We start from the raw sequence: 18,484 nt of genomic DNA, 5'->3' as shown, positions 1-18,484 counted from the left end.
ACTTCAGTTTCTCATCAAATATTCGGTCCAATCAAATGCTCTCTAGAATCTGAATCTCAATCTATTGGCTATTTTTAAAAAGGGCCGAGGCTGTTCGATATGTCCCGCCTGTCATCCTGTTTCAGTTGAAATTACGTCAACACATTGAATAATGTTGCGCGTTCCAAGACACTTCAGCGGGCCTTTAAAAAATAGTACACACACAAACACAACAGACTGTACTATTGTAAAGTGCTCCAAGCTCATATAGTCTACCATATACACAAAATATACACAAAACCTACCAACACAATAGCGTGCATCTCAAATCAAACCAGTCTCAAAAAGTTCACAGGGTCAAAGCTGCAATCCCATCTTGTTACACAACTCCTGTCTGTGGGAGAATAAAGCTCATGATCTGTGGCTGTTAGACATACCGCTGGGCATTGCTGACATTCATCAGTGCAGCATCTGGATAGGGGGTGAGATTAGATCATGTAATCTGCTAGGAGAGGATGGGAGGGCTGCCCAGGAAGCAGCCATAATGAATGAGATGAATCAAGGAAATGGGTTTGGATGCGGGGTTTCAACCATCAGACCTTTAATACTGGAGGAAGATATCCAAGATAATCAAAGAACGTCTGAGTGTATTTACTGATAAAATGGAAATGTATCTTCTTAGTAGATCTTTAATAGACATTATGAACCGTACTGTATTTCTGTTGCTTCTACAAAGGAAGCTGAATCATGTCAGATATCAAAAGCTATTGGTATTTGGAAATTATGAATCACACACAACATGTGCAATAAGATAGAAGCCCATTGCAGTTCTGGCCAAGAGTGTAATCTCAAACAAATAATGGAGCAGGCGGAGAGGCTGTACGATGGATAGGGAAGGGAAAAGAGGCACAGACCCTGAATTAGGACCATTTAGAGTTAAACAAATCCCATTTGTGCAACAGATTTAATGATACATTTAAAATGATTTAAATTGTATTTATTATCAGGTGGCAGAGATTTCATATTTGGGCCCTGTAGTGCAATGCTATATATATATATATATATATATATATATATATATATATATATATATATATATATATATATATATATATATATATATATATATATATATATATATATAAAATATATATAATATATATAAATAAATAAAAAAATATACAGAAGACCTGAGCTAATTGTAACACATTTTACTTTTTTGGGGTTGAACTTATTTTTAAAGTTATTTCTATAAGCTATAAACACATACTGTAGAGTTTTTAAATATTTCCTCGTTATTGTTATAAAAAATAACAACAAAAAATAATTAAATTAATTTACAATAATACAAGGCCAAATAATTCCCACACTGCTGTCAGTTACGCACCTAAAACCAAATTAATATTTTTAAACATTTATTTAGGTCTTTTACTTAATTTGGTTTATTTTAATTATTAATAACCGTTCAGATAGTTTTCTAGGAATGTCAGATACCTGTTACAGTCGACGGACACTGTAGCCTACACTGCTTTTTTATTATTGTTTTAACGAATTACAATTACAGTCAGAGGGGTACATTAAATAAACTTCATTAAACAGTCATAAAACAAATACATAAAATAAAAAGTTAAATAATATGAAAATGTTTACAAATAGAAGCACGTTTTACAGCTTTCGTATTTTTTAAACAAAACATTAGGTATTGTATTTAGGTATTGTTGTAATTCTGATGTCAAAATTAAAAACAAAGGCTTATTTCCCCCAAATTTAGATTTATGAATGAAACTACTACATGCGCGTGACACACAGGACACACGTCAGAGGAAACACATTGCTTACGAAAGCGAGGTCAAGATGGCGCGCTGCAGCATGTGAAGGGGACACAGCGGTAGCCGGTCGTTCGCCTGAAGAACATGTACAAAACACCATGTAGTAGACTGACGGGAATCTGGAAATGCCTTCCACATGGTATTAATAACTATACTATGTTAATGAATCATGTGTGATCTTTCGCTTTTTCCGGGGTGATGTTTTAAAAGAATGCTAGCCGGTTAGCTTAACCGCTGTAGCGCTACTGCAGCAGCATGACCTTAAAATAATAACACAGTTTACATGACATGAACACGTTTTTAAGGAATTCCATTAGTTACATCCACTGACATTGATGTATAAGTATTTTTCTGCAGTATATTCTGCTTGCGGCAAATCATCATTTGACTTACATTGCCCTTTATGTGAGAGATTTATTTATGTGAGTGTATATATATATATATATATATATATATATATATATATATATATATATTATTTGAATATCGCCCCTGTTTATATATGAGGAACTGATGTATTGTGTCCTGAGTGCTGCAGGAGTCATGTGGTGTGATGATACCATTTGTTGTTTGTCATTACGTCACTGGGAGGTTGTCAGATATATGTAGATGAAGATTAAATTCATGATTAAGACATAATGATACACTGGATTGATAAAGATAAACCATATCTTATACAATACAGTTGTTAAAATGAAATGGTCTGACTCCAAACCATTTTTTTTTTTTACTTTAGAAATGACTTAAAGGGTTAGTTCACCCAAAAATGAAAATAATGTCATTAATTACTCACCCTCATGCCGTTCCACACCCGTAAGACTTTAATTAATCCTCGGAACACAAATTAAGATATTTTTGTTGAAATCCGATGACGCAGTGAGGCCTGCATAGCCAGCAAAGACATTTCCTTTCTCAAGATCCATTAATGTACTAAAAACATATTTAAATTAGTTCATATGAGTACAGTGGTTCAATATTAATATTATAAAGTGACGAGAATATTTTTGGTGCGCCAAAAAAACAAAATAATGACTTATTTAGTGATGGCTGATTTCAAAACACTGCTTCAGGAAGCTTTGGAGCGTTATGAATCATGATTCGGATCGCGTGTCAAACCGCCAAACTGCTGAAATCACATGACTTTGACGCTCCGAACCGCTGATTCATAATGCTCCGAAGCATCATAAAGCAGTGTTTTGAAATTATACTAAGTGTTTTGACTATACAAGTCGTTATTTAGTTTTTTTGGCGCACCAAAAATATTCTTGTTGCTTTATAATATTAATATTGAACCACTGTACTCACAACTGATTTTTTCACCTTTTTTGAAGGAAAAAGACTTAATGTATCTTTAATGTTCTTTTATGTACATTCTTCTCTTTTTGAAGGTTTGGTAGGTGTCAACGTGCAGCGGAAGCTCATTGCAAATGCATCTAGGAGTCACATGAGTGCCAGGAGTCTGATTCAGCTCTGCAGGAAGAATCAAGCAGAATGGTTCACGTTTCAGCATCTCTGCTTTCTGAAGAGACAGGTATAACCTATGAAGTGCAGCCCTTATGCATGCATAATCAGAAACACACTGGCCAAGACAATTTGCTCAAATATATCTTTCTAGACATTTAAAAATATTATCTCATCCTTCCATAATACCATTGCAGGAGGATTATTATTTCTTTGTAATATTGTTTGCTTTCCTTTTAAATGTTTGCAAATCAAATTAGGGATATACAAAATTACCTGTATCTTAATCAGAATTAAGTGATTCAATTTAAAATCTATCAAATTTATGTATTCAGCCTTATTTTATATTTCTTCCCACAGTATGTGAAGAGCAGCGGTGTTCTCTGCCAGAGAGCGAGACCCAAGCAGGAGCCTGTTGCTTCTGCACTGGATGATCGAGATGATTCCGTGGTCAGACAGGTTCAGAAGATCCCAGCCTTAAAGCCTGAGCCAGGCACTGTTGAGCCACCATGTGACTCAAAGAACATCCAGGTTGAACCAGAGGCGACCAAAGCTGCCCGCTTGGAGGCTCGGCAGTGGAAAGAGTTGAGGGTTGAATACAATGATTTACCAGGGATTTACGCACGGCTCTCCAAAATTAAATTAACAGGTATATGTTTTTATCTTTTGTTTGTTTGATATATTATATATCATATAGCAATATAAGATGCGTATTGTTAGTTGAATATATGACTTTTGCAGTAATCAAAGCTAAACTGCTGATCTTGAAGTTCATAGAAAGTTCAATTTGTGATACTTAATATAAAAAAGTCAGTGCTGACTTGCCTAATGATTATTTTTACTAACTTTAATTGCTTTCTTATGGTTAATCATGCAATCAGTTTAAAAAATAGTCTTATTCCATTAAGTACTTTGACAGTTTTCATCCTTTTAAATTTTCTCATTTTTTAGAAATGATAATATTACATTTGTGGTGAGAATTCCACTTATATACTCTTCATAATTAACTTTTTGAGATTTGTACTTCTGAAAATTTTTTTAGAGAGAGCAAGTATGTATATCGGTGTCTAATACCCTAATGGCATCTAACCAACACTGTTCTACCTGTTTTTAACCTGATTCCTTATTTATTAGTTAGAAGGTCAATTACACACTTCTTTTTCTTTTCTTTTCTTTTTCTTTTTATTTATTTATTTATTCAATTTCTGATTCAGTTATTTTATTTACATTTCTTTTTTATTTACATTATTTTCATTACATTTTTTTGAAACTCAAGTAACCGTTTCAACCGTTCTTTTTGTCCGTAGCTCTTGTGGTTACTACGGCAGCTGCTGGCTATGCCATGGCTCCAGTGCCCTTTGACCTTGTCACTTTTTTGATGGCTTCGGTCGGAACAGGTCTCTCTTCATGCACAGCCAATTCCATCAATCAGGTCAGTCACCCTGTGCACATTCATGAAATAACTGCACACTCAGCAGAACGTGACTGGACCAAACACATCTTATAAAGCCCAGTGACCTGACATCCAGTTGGAACATGCTAGCAAATGTATTAGACCACTTCATTGCGTGTGTGTGTGTGTGTATTTAAAGGTGCACATGTCTGATCTTGAGTACCTTTAAATCTGAAATTTATTGTACATGTTGATACTGTGACCATGACCATGTAATTGGACATTGTGAGATTACTGGCACCTGTTAAGGCACATTAACATAAATGTTATCTGGGTCAATCTCAGGTTGCATTTCAGGTTACATTTCACTCCTGAAATGTGTGTGGGGGAAAAAGATTTATGTTTTGCCAAAATAAAATATTGTCTCCTGTTAGGATCTTTAAGGTTTTTTTGTATTGTACAATTATTTTAAGCACAATCCTTGATTTTACTAGCTTTAATTAAAGCATTGCAGAACACTTTTTTTACTGTAATAGATTTAAAAAATTGCATAATGAATTGTCATTCAATATTGAAACACAGTATAGTAATGAGAATTTGGAGAATTTAAAATGTGCTTAATTGTCCTTAAAATATCTTACAGTGCATTCTAATGCATTTATTAATCCTAAAAATACACATACCTCATGCAAAATGTTATTATTATTATTGCTGTCGGAGTGAAATGTGACCTGGACAATTTTTTTCATGAGGTTCACCCAGTTGCTGCTGACAGTTTACTGTCAGTTTTGTCAGTGGACTGGATTTTATTGAATTGAACGGAGTACTGTGAAGAATTTTTTTTCTCGGAACTCTAGATATCTCTGTTGACCACTAGTATTGCAAATTTGGTGACCAGAGTTTGGCTAGATGTGATGATGCAGACCACACAAATTCAGTTGTAGGTGCTTAGAAATGTATTACCCGCTAGTTTTGGTACTTAACCTCGACTCTGCACAAGCATTCCAGCCAGAGCAATTGCCTACTTGGCGGTCTGTTGATTTTTCTATTGTTTTGCTTGTGTACAGCTAGATGGATGAAGTCTCATTGCAGCGTTGGCTTGACTTCAGGGAGTCCCGCAATGCCCAGCAGAGTTTCATTGTGTGTTACACAAACACGGGACACAAACACTCGATATGGGCTCTCACAGTGCACTTTGTCATTCGTTTGGTGAGAGAGAGAGAGAGAGAGAGAGAGAGAGAGAAAAGAAATCAGTGCTTAAGTGAGCCAATTGTAGAGTCTTTTGCATTCCACTCCTGCTGTGTATCTAAAAAAATGCATTAGGCCAGATTAGCTGTGCTGCTCTGATGCTTTTCAGATGAAAGCATTTGCAGCGCTAGAATGAGAAGAAACAGAGAGCGAGAGACGCACGTTGTATACACTCTGGTTTGCTCCATCTGTAATCAGCTTTCTGCTCGAAGCAGAGCACGTTCTGTGCAGTAAGGCTATTCATGACTCAAGAGTATTAGCCAAATTGAAGGCTGTTACATCAACCCATTTCAACGCCCGCAGCTCCTTGACCAAAACACAGGTGTGGCCTGTAATTTGTTGAAGGTCACGATCACGATCTCTTGTTTTTAACAGGAAGATCCTATACTAGGCCTTTTTTAATCTTTAGTGGTGTCTCTGCAGTGCGTTTACTCATTACTGTGTTGTTAGATTAGCCTGACCTCATTGTGTCACAGCCTGGTGGCCTTTCATACCTGTGGACTAGATGGTGTGGAAACGAACAAGCAAATATTTGCTCCTTTTTTTCTGTGATATGCCTATGTCTCATAGGTGTTTCTGAAAGAAGTCTCACCAAGCCTGCTTTTATTTGGTCAAACAGTAATATCGTGAAATACTACAGTTTAAAGTAACTTTTTTAAAAAATTTTTATATATATATATATAAATATACTTTAAAATATAGTTTATTCTTGTGATGTGAAACCTGAATATTCAGCACTGCAGCGATAACTCCAGTCTTCGTTGTCACATGATTTCATGATTCTTTAGAAATCATTCTAATATGCAAATTTGTTGCTCAAGAAACTTTTGTCATCAATGTTGAAAACTTCATATTTTTAGCTTAATGTTTTTCTTGAATTGTTTTTTGTTATTATATAAAAGTCTTTACTGTCTCTTTTGATCAATTTAATGGATCTTTGCTAAAAAAGATACATTTTAAAAAATGACTGCCTTCAGACTTTTGACTTGTAGTGTATTTAAGTATTTTAAGTATTAGTTTTTAAAAGTATTTGTCATAAAATGAAGCCTAATTAAAAATGAACTTATATATATGTGTATATATGTAATATTTTATTTGACAGAAATTGTTTTCTTGTTTATTTAATCTCTGTAAAATCATAAATAGTCATGAATTTGGAAGTTTTGATTCTTTATTTAAAAGGTGTCAGAACCCTGTTGATCAGCACACTGCACATTTAAACTGATGCTAAATTAGTAATTCATAGATGAGTTAAAAACAATGGGGAAAATCTTGGATAGGCATGAAAGGTTTAAAGAAATCTCACAGCAAAGAAGCCAACTCATTCTCGAAGTCATTTTTGAAGTTATATAGATGGGGAAAAGGTTGATTAGGTATAATTTACTTTTTTGCATAGTTCAAAATTAGGGCTCACCTGGTCTTTAAGTGTGTTTAACAATGAAACTGATACAAGGTCCAAGAGGCTGAAGAGGCTGAGGTAATGGCCGAATATGGCGCAAGTGAAGGCACACAGATGGGCGCTCTGTAAATTTGTTGCGTTTGATGTGCCGTCTTTGAAGTTCTAATTGAGCAGGAACAGTGAGGAGGGATGGAGTACTTAAAACAGGTCCATCAATCTCATGTGCTTTTATATGCCAAAAAGCATGTTGGAACACAGGTATCAGATGTTAGTTTTATAATTGAAGTGGAACATGGGTATTTCTAATGCATACTTTGGTTTGCTCGGGTCTCTGCTGTCTAGATGGCCTTGTGACTTCCGCAAGTGTTTCTGAAGGTTCAGTCTGAGACTAATAGGCTTTCTCTGGCTTCAGAGGACATTTAATCCATAGGCCATGGAGCAGGCTTTCTTGTGGCAAGCGGTTGGCATTTGCACGAAGTCTTCACTCCACACTTTACAGTATGGAAAGAGACTATGTCTGGCCCCTCTGTCTCGCCTCCTACTCAAAGCTGTCATTTAGTTTCGCATCCGCTGATGAGTACATGTGTAGAAATTGAATTGCATCCATAGTAGTGCGTCATAGTAGCCTGTAAGGGTGAGCGGCCTGACCAAAATCTTATATCACTTGATCACATCAATATTATAATATAATTATATTATAATAACACAGAACAAAGTTAAAAATGAAAGACTCAATATTTCTTAAATTTCAACTCTGAATTCTGATTGGATGACTTGCCTTTTCAAAAAAGGCACTAAAATTGTCTATAAGTAGTTTGATACAACATTGCAGGTTTTGTTTGCCAACTGTACACAATCAAACTCCACTTTCCATTGTGCATAATACTTCCTTAACACATTTGTGTCTTTTCTTTGATGCATTTCGCTTTGTATTTTCACATTACTCCATGTTTCATTGTTACCTTTGCATATAAATAATGTTTAAAGCTGTCCAGTTCAGCAACACCTTTATTAGCTGACACATTCATAGGGTTATTCCACCCAAAACATATGCAGAAATTCTGTAAATCAGACCCTGTAGAAAACGGCACTAGTGACACCAAGGTCATGGAAAACACTGGTAAAACATCACATTGTAGTTGCATTCAATAAGAAATAAACGTAATGCAGAGTGTATTGTTTTATTTGTAAGTGTGGATTAAATTGCAAGTTTTGGATGTTAATTACACTGGGTACCTGATGGCAGATTTATTTACGCTGTTCAAATACAGTGCAACAGTATAAGAGATATTGTATGCAGGCTGTCTCATTGTTCCTGAAGCCTCAAGCACTTTTTGAAGTCTGTGTGCATGCAGAAACTGTGACGTGATTGTCATAATATCTGCTAGCTGCTTGTACAAAGACGAATTCCTGGTGTGTATACCCTACTGACACAGCTTTGCCTTACACTTGGCTAATGAAAGTCATTCTGATTTTATTGCATTTATTTGGGGTGCCGTCTATGCGATGAATGCGGTTTTCACACCCAGCTTTTTTTGTCGTTTCATAGTAAAACAGAGCAACTGGTTGAACGCCACAAATCATGTGCCATGTGGTCATTGTAGTAACTCTCTGATCTCATTCTCCTAGTCCTGACTCATCTTGTGTAATGTGACAGGTCTTGGGCACACCCATACCTGGCGGTAACTGATCCCCGCTCTTAACTCATCCTTTTGGTTTTTATAACTCCACAGAGGAAAATAAAAGAAGAATGACGTCCTTAGATGTGGTGCCAGTTTTTTTTTTCCTTCATTATAAAACATCGCTGCCACCCCCGTGCGGTTTGCTGTGATCAAAGATGATCCTTTTAAAGCTTGTAGAGTCCACTAAACATACGACAAACAAATCAAAGTTAAGGTGGATCCCGTTAAGCCTGGCTGTCTGTGGATTGAACATCAAACACCAAGCAGCTGATTTTTGGTATCTCAGAGGCCAGTCGAGTTCGTCTCTGTTTGTGTTTACTTGTGACCATGATGAGATTTACTTTGAGATGAGAAAGACAGGCCTGGGAATCAGTGGCTGTAGCTTTTAGCCTTTGGTTCCTTGGAGTATTTCCTGAAGTCACATTGCAATTTTGTGGTTTCTTATTTCAGTGTAACCTTGTTTGGAAACTGTCAGGAATGCTGTAAAAACCCAGAATCCCCTAACAATGGCCAGCCAAAGTTGATACTGCATTCCGCCAAGGGACACAATGTTCAGTTGTATCTCTATATGTCACATACAGTTACGTCTTTTGTGATTTTGGGTTTAGACCTTTCAATAATAACTAGGAAGAAAGTGTTTTTAAACATTTTTATGAGATGCATCCCCTGTTCTTCAATGGATGGGCAAACAGGTTGTCATTTCCATTATATTTACATATACAGTAGCGATGTTCGCTATCACGTACACAGCGTATAGGGAGCAGTGGTACTGACCACGCATTTTACAAGGTATTTGTCAGTGATGCTCAGGATCTGTTGCACACCAAATCCTCCGCCATCGTCTTTTCAGTCAACTCTCCTTACTCTCATCAGGTGATGGTGAAATCTGACTCCTGCTGCACTGTGCTACGACTCTGCAGCTCATGCCGTATGGAGCAGAGCAGACTCTTTTAGATTAAAATTGTAGTGTCTGTTGACCAACTGAACTTATTTCTATAAAAAAGCAAAACGACAGTGGGGGCGGTACCGCGGTGGCCAGGTAATGCAATCTGTGTACAGCCGAACACTGTGTAACCCTGGTGTAACAGACTACCGCAGCAAGCCTAATACACTACACTGTTCAGAAGTTTGGGGTATGTAATTTTTTTTTATTTATTTTTTTTAATGCTCACCAAGGCTACATTTATCTGATCAAAAATTACTGTAAAAATAGTAGTATTGTGAAATATTGTTGTAATTTTAAAATAACTTTTTTTTTTTTTATTGTAATGTTTTAAAATCTGTGATGGCAAAGCTAAATATTTGTCACATGATCCTTCAATAATCATTCTAAAATGCAGATTTGCTACTAATTATCATCATTGTCAAAAACATGTTAAGTGCTCCCTAATATGTTTTGTGGAAACCATGATACTTTTTTTTTTTTTTCAGGATTCTTGCATTAAGGGCCGTTTCATAGTCAACGCATCTGTACGCATACGTGTCCCCGAGGCTACGCATCGTTACGGTTCGGCCGCCATTATGCGTCGTGCGTAGCCAAATGTGTTGTCCTAGTTTTTGATACGCGACGCGCCGATGCATGCAATACTATGCGTTGTCGGTGGGGGCGACATTGCAAGTATAGTACATTAATTCAGGTATGTTGTGTTTACAGAAGAAGGTTTGAATACAATGGCGGGCGAAGAGGAAAAATTATGCGTCTATCTCTGCGTTACCTTTGTTGCCGCCGATGTAAAATCAGCAACAGAATACACTCCTCTTCAGTTGCCATTTTGATCTGAATATCACCCGACTCTACTACCCCCTGTTGCGTGAGCGGTGTATTGCATACACGCATCTCCCCTGACGCTTGCGTCCACTGTTTAGACTATGAAAGGGAGCGCGTCGCTCGCGTTGCTTGCTCGCGTTTCTCGCGTTGACTATGTAACGGCCCTAACACAGAACACTCTTAATCTGCTATTGTCAAAATGTAGCTTTGGGGTCAACCTAAATAGAGATTCATGGGTTTTCTGTTGATTGCTATGAAAACTTTAGCCTGAATTCCACTTAATTTGATAATTGAGTCCAAAGAGGCTTTTCTCCCAAGCTAAAGGTTAAAAATCAGCAGTCGCGTGAAGGGGCCACAGCAAAGAAAATACTTTTTGCCCATCCTCTTGCCAACGAGGACACAGTCAAATTTTTCCCACCGCCTTTTTTGTGAGGTGTCAACTCAGTGTTGTTTTTGTAAATCCTGTCCTGGTATTTTAGAGGTGGTTTTGTGTCATATCCTCTGTTGAGATAGACGGGTCTGAGTGTGCGGTGGGTCGTCAGAGGATGACAGCAAGAACAGCGTCTGACAAGACGAAAAAAAAACACATTTAGTTTCCTGACCCCCTTCTCTAGGCCTCAGCTTGCTTTTGTTGCCCGTCTTCTTTTAGGTATGTGCAAAAATACCTATTAACGTTAACTAGTGGGTGGGTTGTTTGTCTTAAGTAACCCTGAATAATTGCAAAGATTTAAGTTCAGGTCCAAACGTTTCTTAAAGTAATAACAAAAATGTTTTACCAGTAATAAGCCTACTTTCTTGTAGGGTATGATGATTCATTTGTACCCAAAAGTAGTGTAGTACTTAAACTATCTACAGAAACATGAATCGCGACAGGATGGTTAAGAATTATCCTGACACTCTACAGTTAATGATAGTTAATAATCTCATCTCTTTGTTGAAGATCTGAGCAGAATGAAACCTTAGTGTAATTATACTTGATTATTTAACAATCTTAATAGCCCCATCCCATCACAGTAGCTTAAATTTTGATTTTGGACCTTTTTGCAATGATGTTAATCATCTCAAAAACATTTAAATATGCATTTATAGTTAATTCTGGAGTTTCCACGTTGAAATGATCTTGGAAATTCCCTGCTGATATAAAATGATCTAAACCTTCAGGAGGTTCTGTACCTTCTACTTCATTTGATGAGCTCTCAAGAGATATTCACATGCAAATTTGAATCCGTGACTCCGAGAAGCAGCATATCAAATCACCCTTTGAAGTAATTTATGGCTCTGTAAAACATTAATTTCTGTTGTGTTCTGCATTTGATTGCTCAACATCCCTGTTTCTGCTTCCCTTAATAATGTTAATTGTAATAGTTCTCACATAATTTCTGATTTTGAAAAGAAAGAAAAAAACTATACTTTGGCTTGTCATTGTGTTATGTTTTTGTACCTATTCAGACTGATTGTGTCTTCTCTATGGATGCCTGCTATGAATTTTTAATGCCTTATCTATAAAGAAAAACGTCCTGGATAAGGGACGACCTAACGTCTTTGGATCAACAAGAGCAGAACTCATCACAAGAAAACCAAGTAATCACATCTCCATATATGACAGCACAGAATGTTTTTCCACATAGATAGGGGAAACACTATCCCATGAGGCTTCTTGTTCTGACTGTAGGCAACTCACCCTTAATCTTGTGTGGCATAGACAGTAGAGTGATTGTCGCCTGCTTGTAGTTTCCATGCATTTTTAAAATCCATATTTGCATGCGTAGGGTGGCTGCTTCAAAATCAATGTACTGTAACCGAGTGAGAGAGAAAATTGGAAGAAAATACTGGAACATAAAACATGATCTTTAAGAAGAATGAACGGCTTTATGTTTTGATGACTCATTAAATCTAACAATGATTTAGTCTTAGAATTGTTTTGCATATTGAAATTGCTTTAGAAACACATCTTATAAATCTGTATGCATTTGGTCCCTCAGCAAAGCAGCTTTGTTTTGAAATAGAAATCTTTTGCATTGCAACATTATAAATGTCTTTACTGTCACTTTTGATCAATTTAATGCATCCATACTCAAATCTTACTGAAAACAAACCTTTAAATGGTAGTGTATATTTATGACCCATATATGTAACTCATGCTGGCAAAATGAGTCGGAATGTGCACAGGCTAATTACGAGCCGCAGGCAAAACAATTTTTGTCGAATTTGAGGTTTTCACAAAAATGAGATCATTAAGCCATCATCTACCGACCCCAATGCTCCAAATAGCAATTGAACATCTAAAAATATATTTATTTGTACGTTTTCTAAGAGAAGTACTTATCCTTTGTCCATGAAAAACGTTGTTTTTCTCTGCTAGCTTCTGGACGACTGGTGCTGAACCAATGAAATGTGATTTTCAAACTCATGCTGATGTAAACAATGATCTCGCTCGCACTGACTGACACCTCAGACAGTGAGTGATCCCGATATACACAGAATTACAGTATTTCAAAATGACTTGGCGAGTATTCACGCGAACACTTATATTTTGAGTGAATGTTTGACATTCACTCAACATTATATTAGATCCGTGCAGCACAGTAGGTCTTAATATATAGGCTGTCTGTTTCATTAATGTTAATCAGACAATTGTGATATCATGGGGGGGAAAAGTTGAATATTTTTCCTATAGATATGGGTTTTGAGTTTGACTTGGTGTGTGCCAATTTTGCTGGTGTTACCAGGAATTTTAAGGTATGGTTACTCGATTTTTCTCAAAATTGACTTTTGACTTCTATCAACAAACAAATCATACATCATAATAGAGAATGTGAAAATAACAATAACTCACTTTTGAAAATTTGCTCATTGTGACTCATTTTGCCAGCCACGGGTCACGTATATAAATTTGTGTAAATATATTACATTTATTTAATATGTATTTAAACCATTACTACTTGAAGTCTATCTCATGTTAGCTGACAGCATCTTTCAAATCTTAATTTGGGCCACATGTCTAAAGTTTTGGGATATCTGTGTGTCGTAACCCCTCCCTCTCCTGACCCATCTGTTAAAGCTCTGGCATTCTTGACAGCTCTTTCTGTCCCTCAGGATCTGTGTTACCATCGTTCTTCACATTAGGGGTCTTACGCTGCTTTTCAGAACCTCTGGAGGAACCATAAGTTGTAACCAGATGCCCCCTAAGACATCACACCAGCCCGTCTCATTTTGAAGCACCCCATCCTGCAGTTTTATCTGTTGCCCCATGAGATGCAGTGACAGATGATACTTTTTCAAACGGGTTGCAAATTCCACCGGCATGACGACATTGTGGGTCTGTAGTTTTACTGCCAATGCATCCTCAAAGCAAGACCGGCTGGCATTAGAGCGGCTCTTTAAAGACGTCCTGTCCAATCCTTTTTCCTTTTTAATGTTTTTGCCTTTTTCTTGCATGGTAAGACTCGAAAACGTTAATGACAACTCTGTTAAGCTTGCCCAAAAAGTGCTTAGGGGTTCATGCTGTACTTTATCAATTATTTATGGATCTTTTATTTTCATCGGTAATCACATTAGTTCCATCGTTCAATGTGACCAACTCCTTGAAAGTGTGTTTTTGCCATCCTGGGGAATGAGACCACCTTTTTTTTTTTAGAGGTGAAAACGTGTCTGAGGAAGGAATTAACACCAAGGTCATCCCTCCATTTAATAGATGCTAAAATTAAGAGCCTGTTTTAACACTTCTTCTTTAACAATAGGGATGAGTCACCTCCGCTTTCATTTCTGCCGTAAGCTTTGAATCCATTGAGGAGGGTGGCGTGAAAAGACAGACTCTTAATCAGTGGGTGATCTCTGATCAGATGGCACGGTGGCACACAGGCTGTTCAATGGCCTATTTCACGGTGTTCAGGATAAGAATGAATATTTAAACAGAGGCAGTTGTTTAATAGTTAATTTCCCCAGTCTCTGCAATCCACAGGGTGTCAATCTATGTCAAACTGTACACTATGGAATATTACGCCACGGGCTCCATATGGACACAAGTGCTTGAGCTGTGGCATTGTTCTAGTAAATGTCAGCTACAAAACATGGTATTATCACATGGAATTTGATACCTTAATTTGTTCTCCAGTTAGGTTGGGTTTCATTTTCTTTTGCATATTGAAATTAGAGAAGCATATGAAGGATATTCCATTGATTTTCTGGTGTTAATAGCAACCAGGCTGTTTACTGAAGAGTTTACGAGATGAAGATTTTGCATCTCTTTCTTTCTTTGAATATACACGAGTTACCATGGATGCACCAATACCATTTTCACCAATATAACGGTACTGATATATGCGTCAATATACATTGCTGTCAAGCACTAAATAACCTGTGATAACCCTCCAGAAACCCCTGTAGCTTTCCAAGAATAGCTTTTCTCTCCCCAAAAAGCACATGAATAAAATATCATGTAATGTTACAGATCACGCCTTGGCAATATCGACATTGCACGTCATACGTACTGCAGCCCGTTTATTGTGAGTTAGGGGTTGCTTAAAGTTCTTGCAGATGCCAAATCAATTCCATGTCACGGCAATACGAATTAATTTAGGTCTTCAGAATCACAGTTTTTTTGGAAAGGATAATCTGCTCTAATGCTGTCAGTTTTTATATTCTTTGACCTTATTTGAAGTCTAAAGTCGTGGTCAGGCCAAAAAAATTAGTATTGTGCAATAACTATTGCCTTTCACCTTCAGGCATGTTACATTTGTACAGGGTTTGTCTTGCAATCTGATGAAGTGCTAGTCATAGTGGGTTTTGTTGTCTTGAGCAATAGACAATTTGTGGTCCTTTTGGTCAGCCTTGGGCTACTGTGTATTTATTCAGACTTTCAAGCGTTCTGGTGCTCTTGTGGTTTATGTCTTTTCTCATGGTCCTTGTGTTTGTGGTTCGGGCATTCACCCTTGCGAGACTTGTTTGCATGTCTGAGGCTTCATTGACTTCACATGTCACCAGCCACACAGGTAGAGTCAAAACCAGACAGGATCTTGACAAAGGAAAGACAACAAACCTTCCCCAGGGGTTTCGCTCCTTGAGGTGGAGCCATGCATCGTCGGCGCATTTGATCAAAAGGGGTTTTCACACAGCGCCGGCACCCTCGCACGCGAGATGTCTCACCCCTCACCTCATCGCTTTATCATCCTTTTATTTACCACAATCCTCTCAGAAGAGTACACATCAACACAGAGGAGAGCTTGGCAGGCGGATCATGTACATATTAGCAGAGGTTACAGGTCTAGACATGGTGCTGCTATTGCATGGTCTGTGTTGACCAATTAATCACCATTCAGTGGGTTTCAGTAAATTCAGGGGAAACTCCCATATAAGGCAGTCTCTGGTGATTAGGAATACCACAAATGCGGAGGCAGATCCTTGGGCAGATTTGTTATGCAATTCTTGATGCTACACTCATAAAAATAAAGGTTCCAAAAGAGTGTTTTCGTAGCAATGCCATAGAAGCACTATTTTTGGTTCCCCGAAGAACATTTCCATTAACGGCTCCATGGATGTTAAAAGTTCATGTAACCATAGATGCCTATAAAGAACGTTTATTTTTAAGAGTGTAAGGAGAGCTTTGACCATCCTTGATCAACTCCTCAACATCTTTGATTGTGTTTTGTACTTTTGAGGCTAAAGTTAATGAATGCTATATGTCATAATAAAATTTCAGTTTAGTTCCCTCTTAGACTCCCTGTTTTCCATGTTTCCTAGTACATTCATTGACATTTTCGGGTGAATAATTCAGTGCAAAATCTCAATGTTAATAGCACACACTCATGTTGGATATGAAGACTGTTCATTTCTATTTGATCACTTTTTTTTTTTTTTTTTAAATATTCTTTCTTCCAAATTGGGTAAGAAGATCCAGCCATTAATCCCCTCTGCATCCTTGTATGCCTGGTTGACAAGTTTTGGATGTTGAAAACCCCTCAAAACCCATCTGTGCCTGAATGAACTACATCTTCTTCTTTGTGGACTAATAGGAGAGCAGATAGTGGACACGTCTAAATTAGCTGCTGCTATTTTCGTGATTTCCATTTGCTTCCAATGTTCTTGCTTAGAACAAAATGATTTTAAAAATTAGGTGTTTCATTTGTAGTCCGCATGCTGGTCTGAGCACCCAAACAACATTGTAATTTAATTTAATAGTGGGCAGCGAAAAGATTGGAGGAAATTGAAATTAAGGGCTAGTGACGTCTGTCATTTGAGGAATAATGTAATCTTAGCGGTCATTTTCTTGTTTACATCAGTGGAGCATTTATATGATTTGAGTATACTAGTGTCCTTGGTGTGAGAGGTTTATTAATGAAATTGTTACCTGTCTTTTCTGATAAACATTATTTAAAGTGATATAAGATTATTAGCAGGCAATGCAGACTTTTTAGGGTGTAAACATAATGCATGAATTTGGTGCTTCAGTATTTAGTTTTTATGGTAATATAATATTTTATGGTATTTTATGGTAATTTTCTTTGTCTCAACAAGGATATAAGGTTGTTTACATATTTGTGTTACTATGTATTGCGCATAGTACTTTTTAGCAGTATTGTCTGCCAAATCTAGTGACCTTCAGAGATATTTTTTTCACCCATTTCAAAGGAGTTCTAGTTAAAACTAGATGTTTACTAAGTCTACTTTTATTTGAACCCAGATGGAGGTAGCAGCCAACAGCATTAGGAACACTTTGCTTAGTACTGGGATGCGTAACTAATTAACAAAAGCAGCCCTGTTAGCACCATGCTCACAAGCTAGTGTTGAATGCTAATTTTAACTCGCAAGAGTTGGTTGCATGCAGAGAACTACCAATACCACAAAATTGCAATTTAATGACAACTAGGCATCTACAAAGTGTGGGATTGCACCTTGCCCCATTAGCAAAACCTAGGATGTCAGTGGAGCTGTTAAAGGGACTGTTAGGCACACATTTGCTATAGATGTTATAGAACTACTACATGCCCAATTGAACTGCCAAAAGTAAATTGAAATTTGTCTTGACTTATAACAACTCATCCAAGTGTCACCGTGGCATTAGTGTGCATAGCAGGAGTAGCTTTGTTTGGTCTGGAAACCTGATTAAAAACAATTACCTTTTAAAAATATTACTTTTCATTTATTAATGGCTGCATTTTTCTGCACTTTTTTCAGCATATTGAAGAGCTGTTTTTGTGATTACTGTTTAAAATGATTCTGTTCTTGAAGTCTAAGGTTGCAGCCAGCTTACATACTTGGTCATAATTGCACACTTTGTTGTCAGTTACAGTTGTTGGTTTATTGTTTTGCACACTTCTTTTCAAAAGCAAGATTTTTGAATAATTGTGGGTCTCAACTTAAAGCAGTAGTTTTCCTGCTCATCTTCTTGACCCTTTCTTGGTAGCAAACCACTGAATTATCCTGCTTCAAACAACACTTGACTCATTTTAAAGGTGGTACATCCTTTTAACCCATTTAAAGAGTTTGCAAATGCACACTCTTAGGGTTTGAATTGATCAAAAGCCACCTGTATATGATTCAGTCTCCCTCCTCAGCTTGACATCCACTGTTAAAGCTCAATTTGCTTCTTTGTGCAGGTGATTTGTTGACATCCAATGTTTTGTCACGAAACGGTGTCACTTTTGACTGGCTTGAGTGGTATAATTGTTGATTACTGTCCGTGTAAGTGGCTTAAAAGGTGTGGTAGTGATTTTTCAGCGGAAGAGG

The 18,484-nt window shown here is 37.1% G+C and overlaps 1 protein-coding gene across 1 annotated transcript in view; it reads left to right on the top strand.

Moving 5' to 3' along the window:
- The first annotated feature begins 1,812 nt into the window (after nucleotides 1-1,812).
- The window catches only part of cox10 (cytochrome c oxidase assembly factor heme A:farnesyltransferase COX10), a 40,033-nt gene continuing 23,361 nt past the window's right edge, over nucleotides 1,813-18,484 (top strand). The window contains exons 1-4 of the mRNA XM_067369310.1: nucleotides 1,813-1,947; nucleotides 3,197-3,339; nucleotides 3,630-3,918; nucleotides 4,577-4,701. Of these exons, the coding sequence (XP_067225411.1) occupies nucleotides 1,893-1,947; nucleotides 3,197-3,339; nucleotides 3,630-3,918; nucleotides 4,577-4,701 (612 nt within the window). The 5' untranslated portion in view covers nucleotides 1,813-1,892. The remainder of the gene's footprint in view (nucleotides 1,948-3,196; nucleotides 3,340-3,629; nucleotides 3,919-4,576; nucleotides 4,702-18,484) is intronic.

The sequence above is a fragment of the Chanodichthys erythropterus genome, chromosome 19 (genome assembly GCF_024489055.1).
Source record: "Chanodichthys erythropterus isolate Z2021 chromosome 19, ASM2448905v1, whole genome shotgun sequence".
NCBI lineage: Eukaryota > Metazoa > Chordata > Actinopteri > Cypriniformes > Xenocyprididae > Chanodichthys > Chanodichthys erythropterus.
Note: the sequence above shows the minus strand (reverse complement) of the source record. Positions and strands in the feature narration are given on the sequence as shown.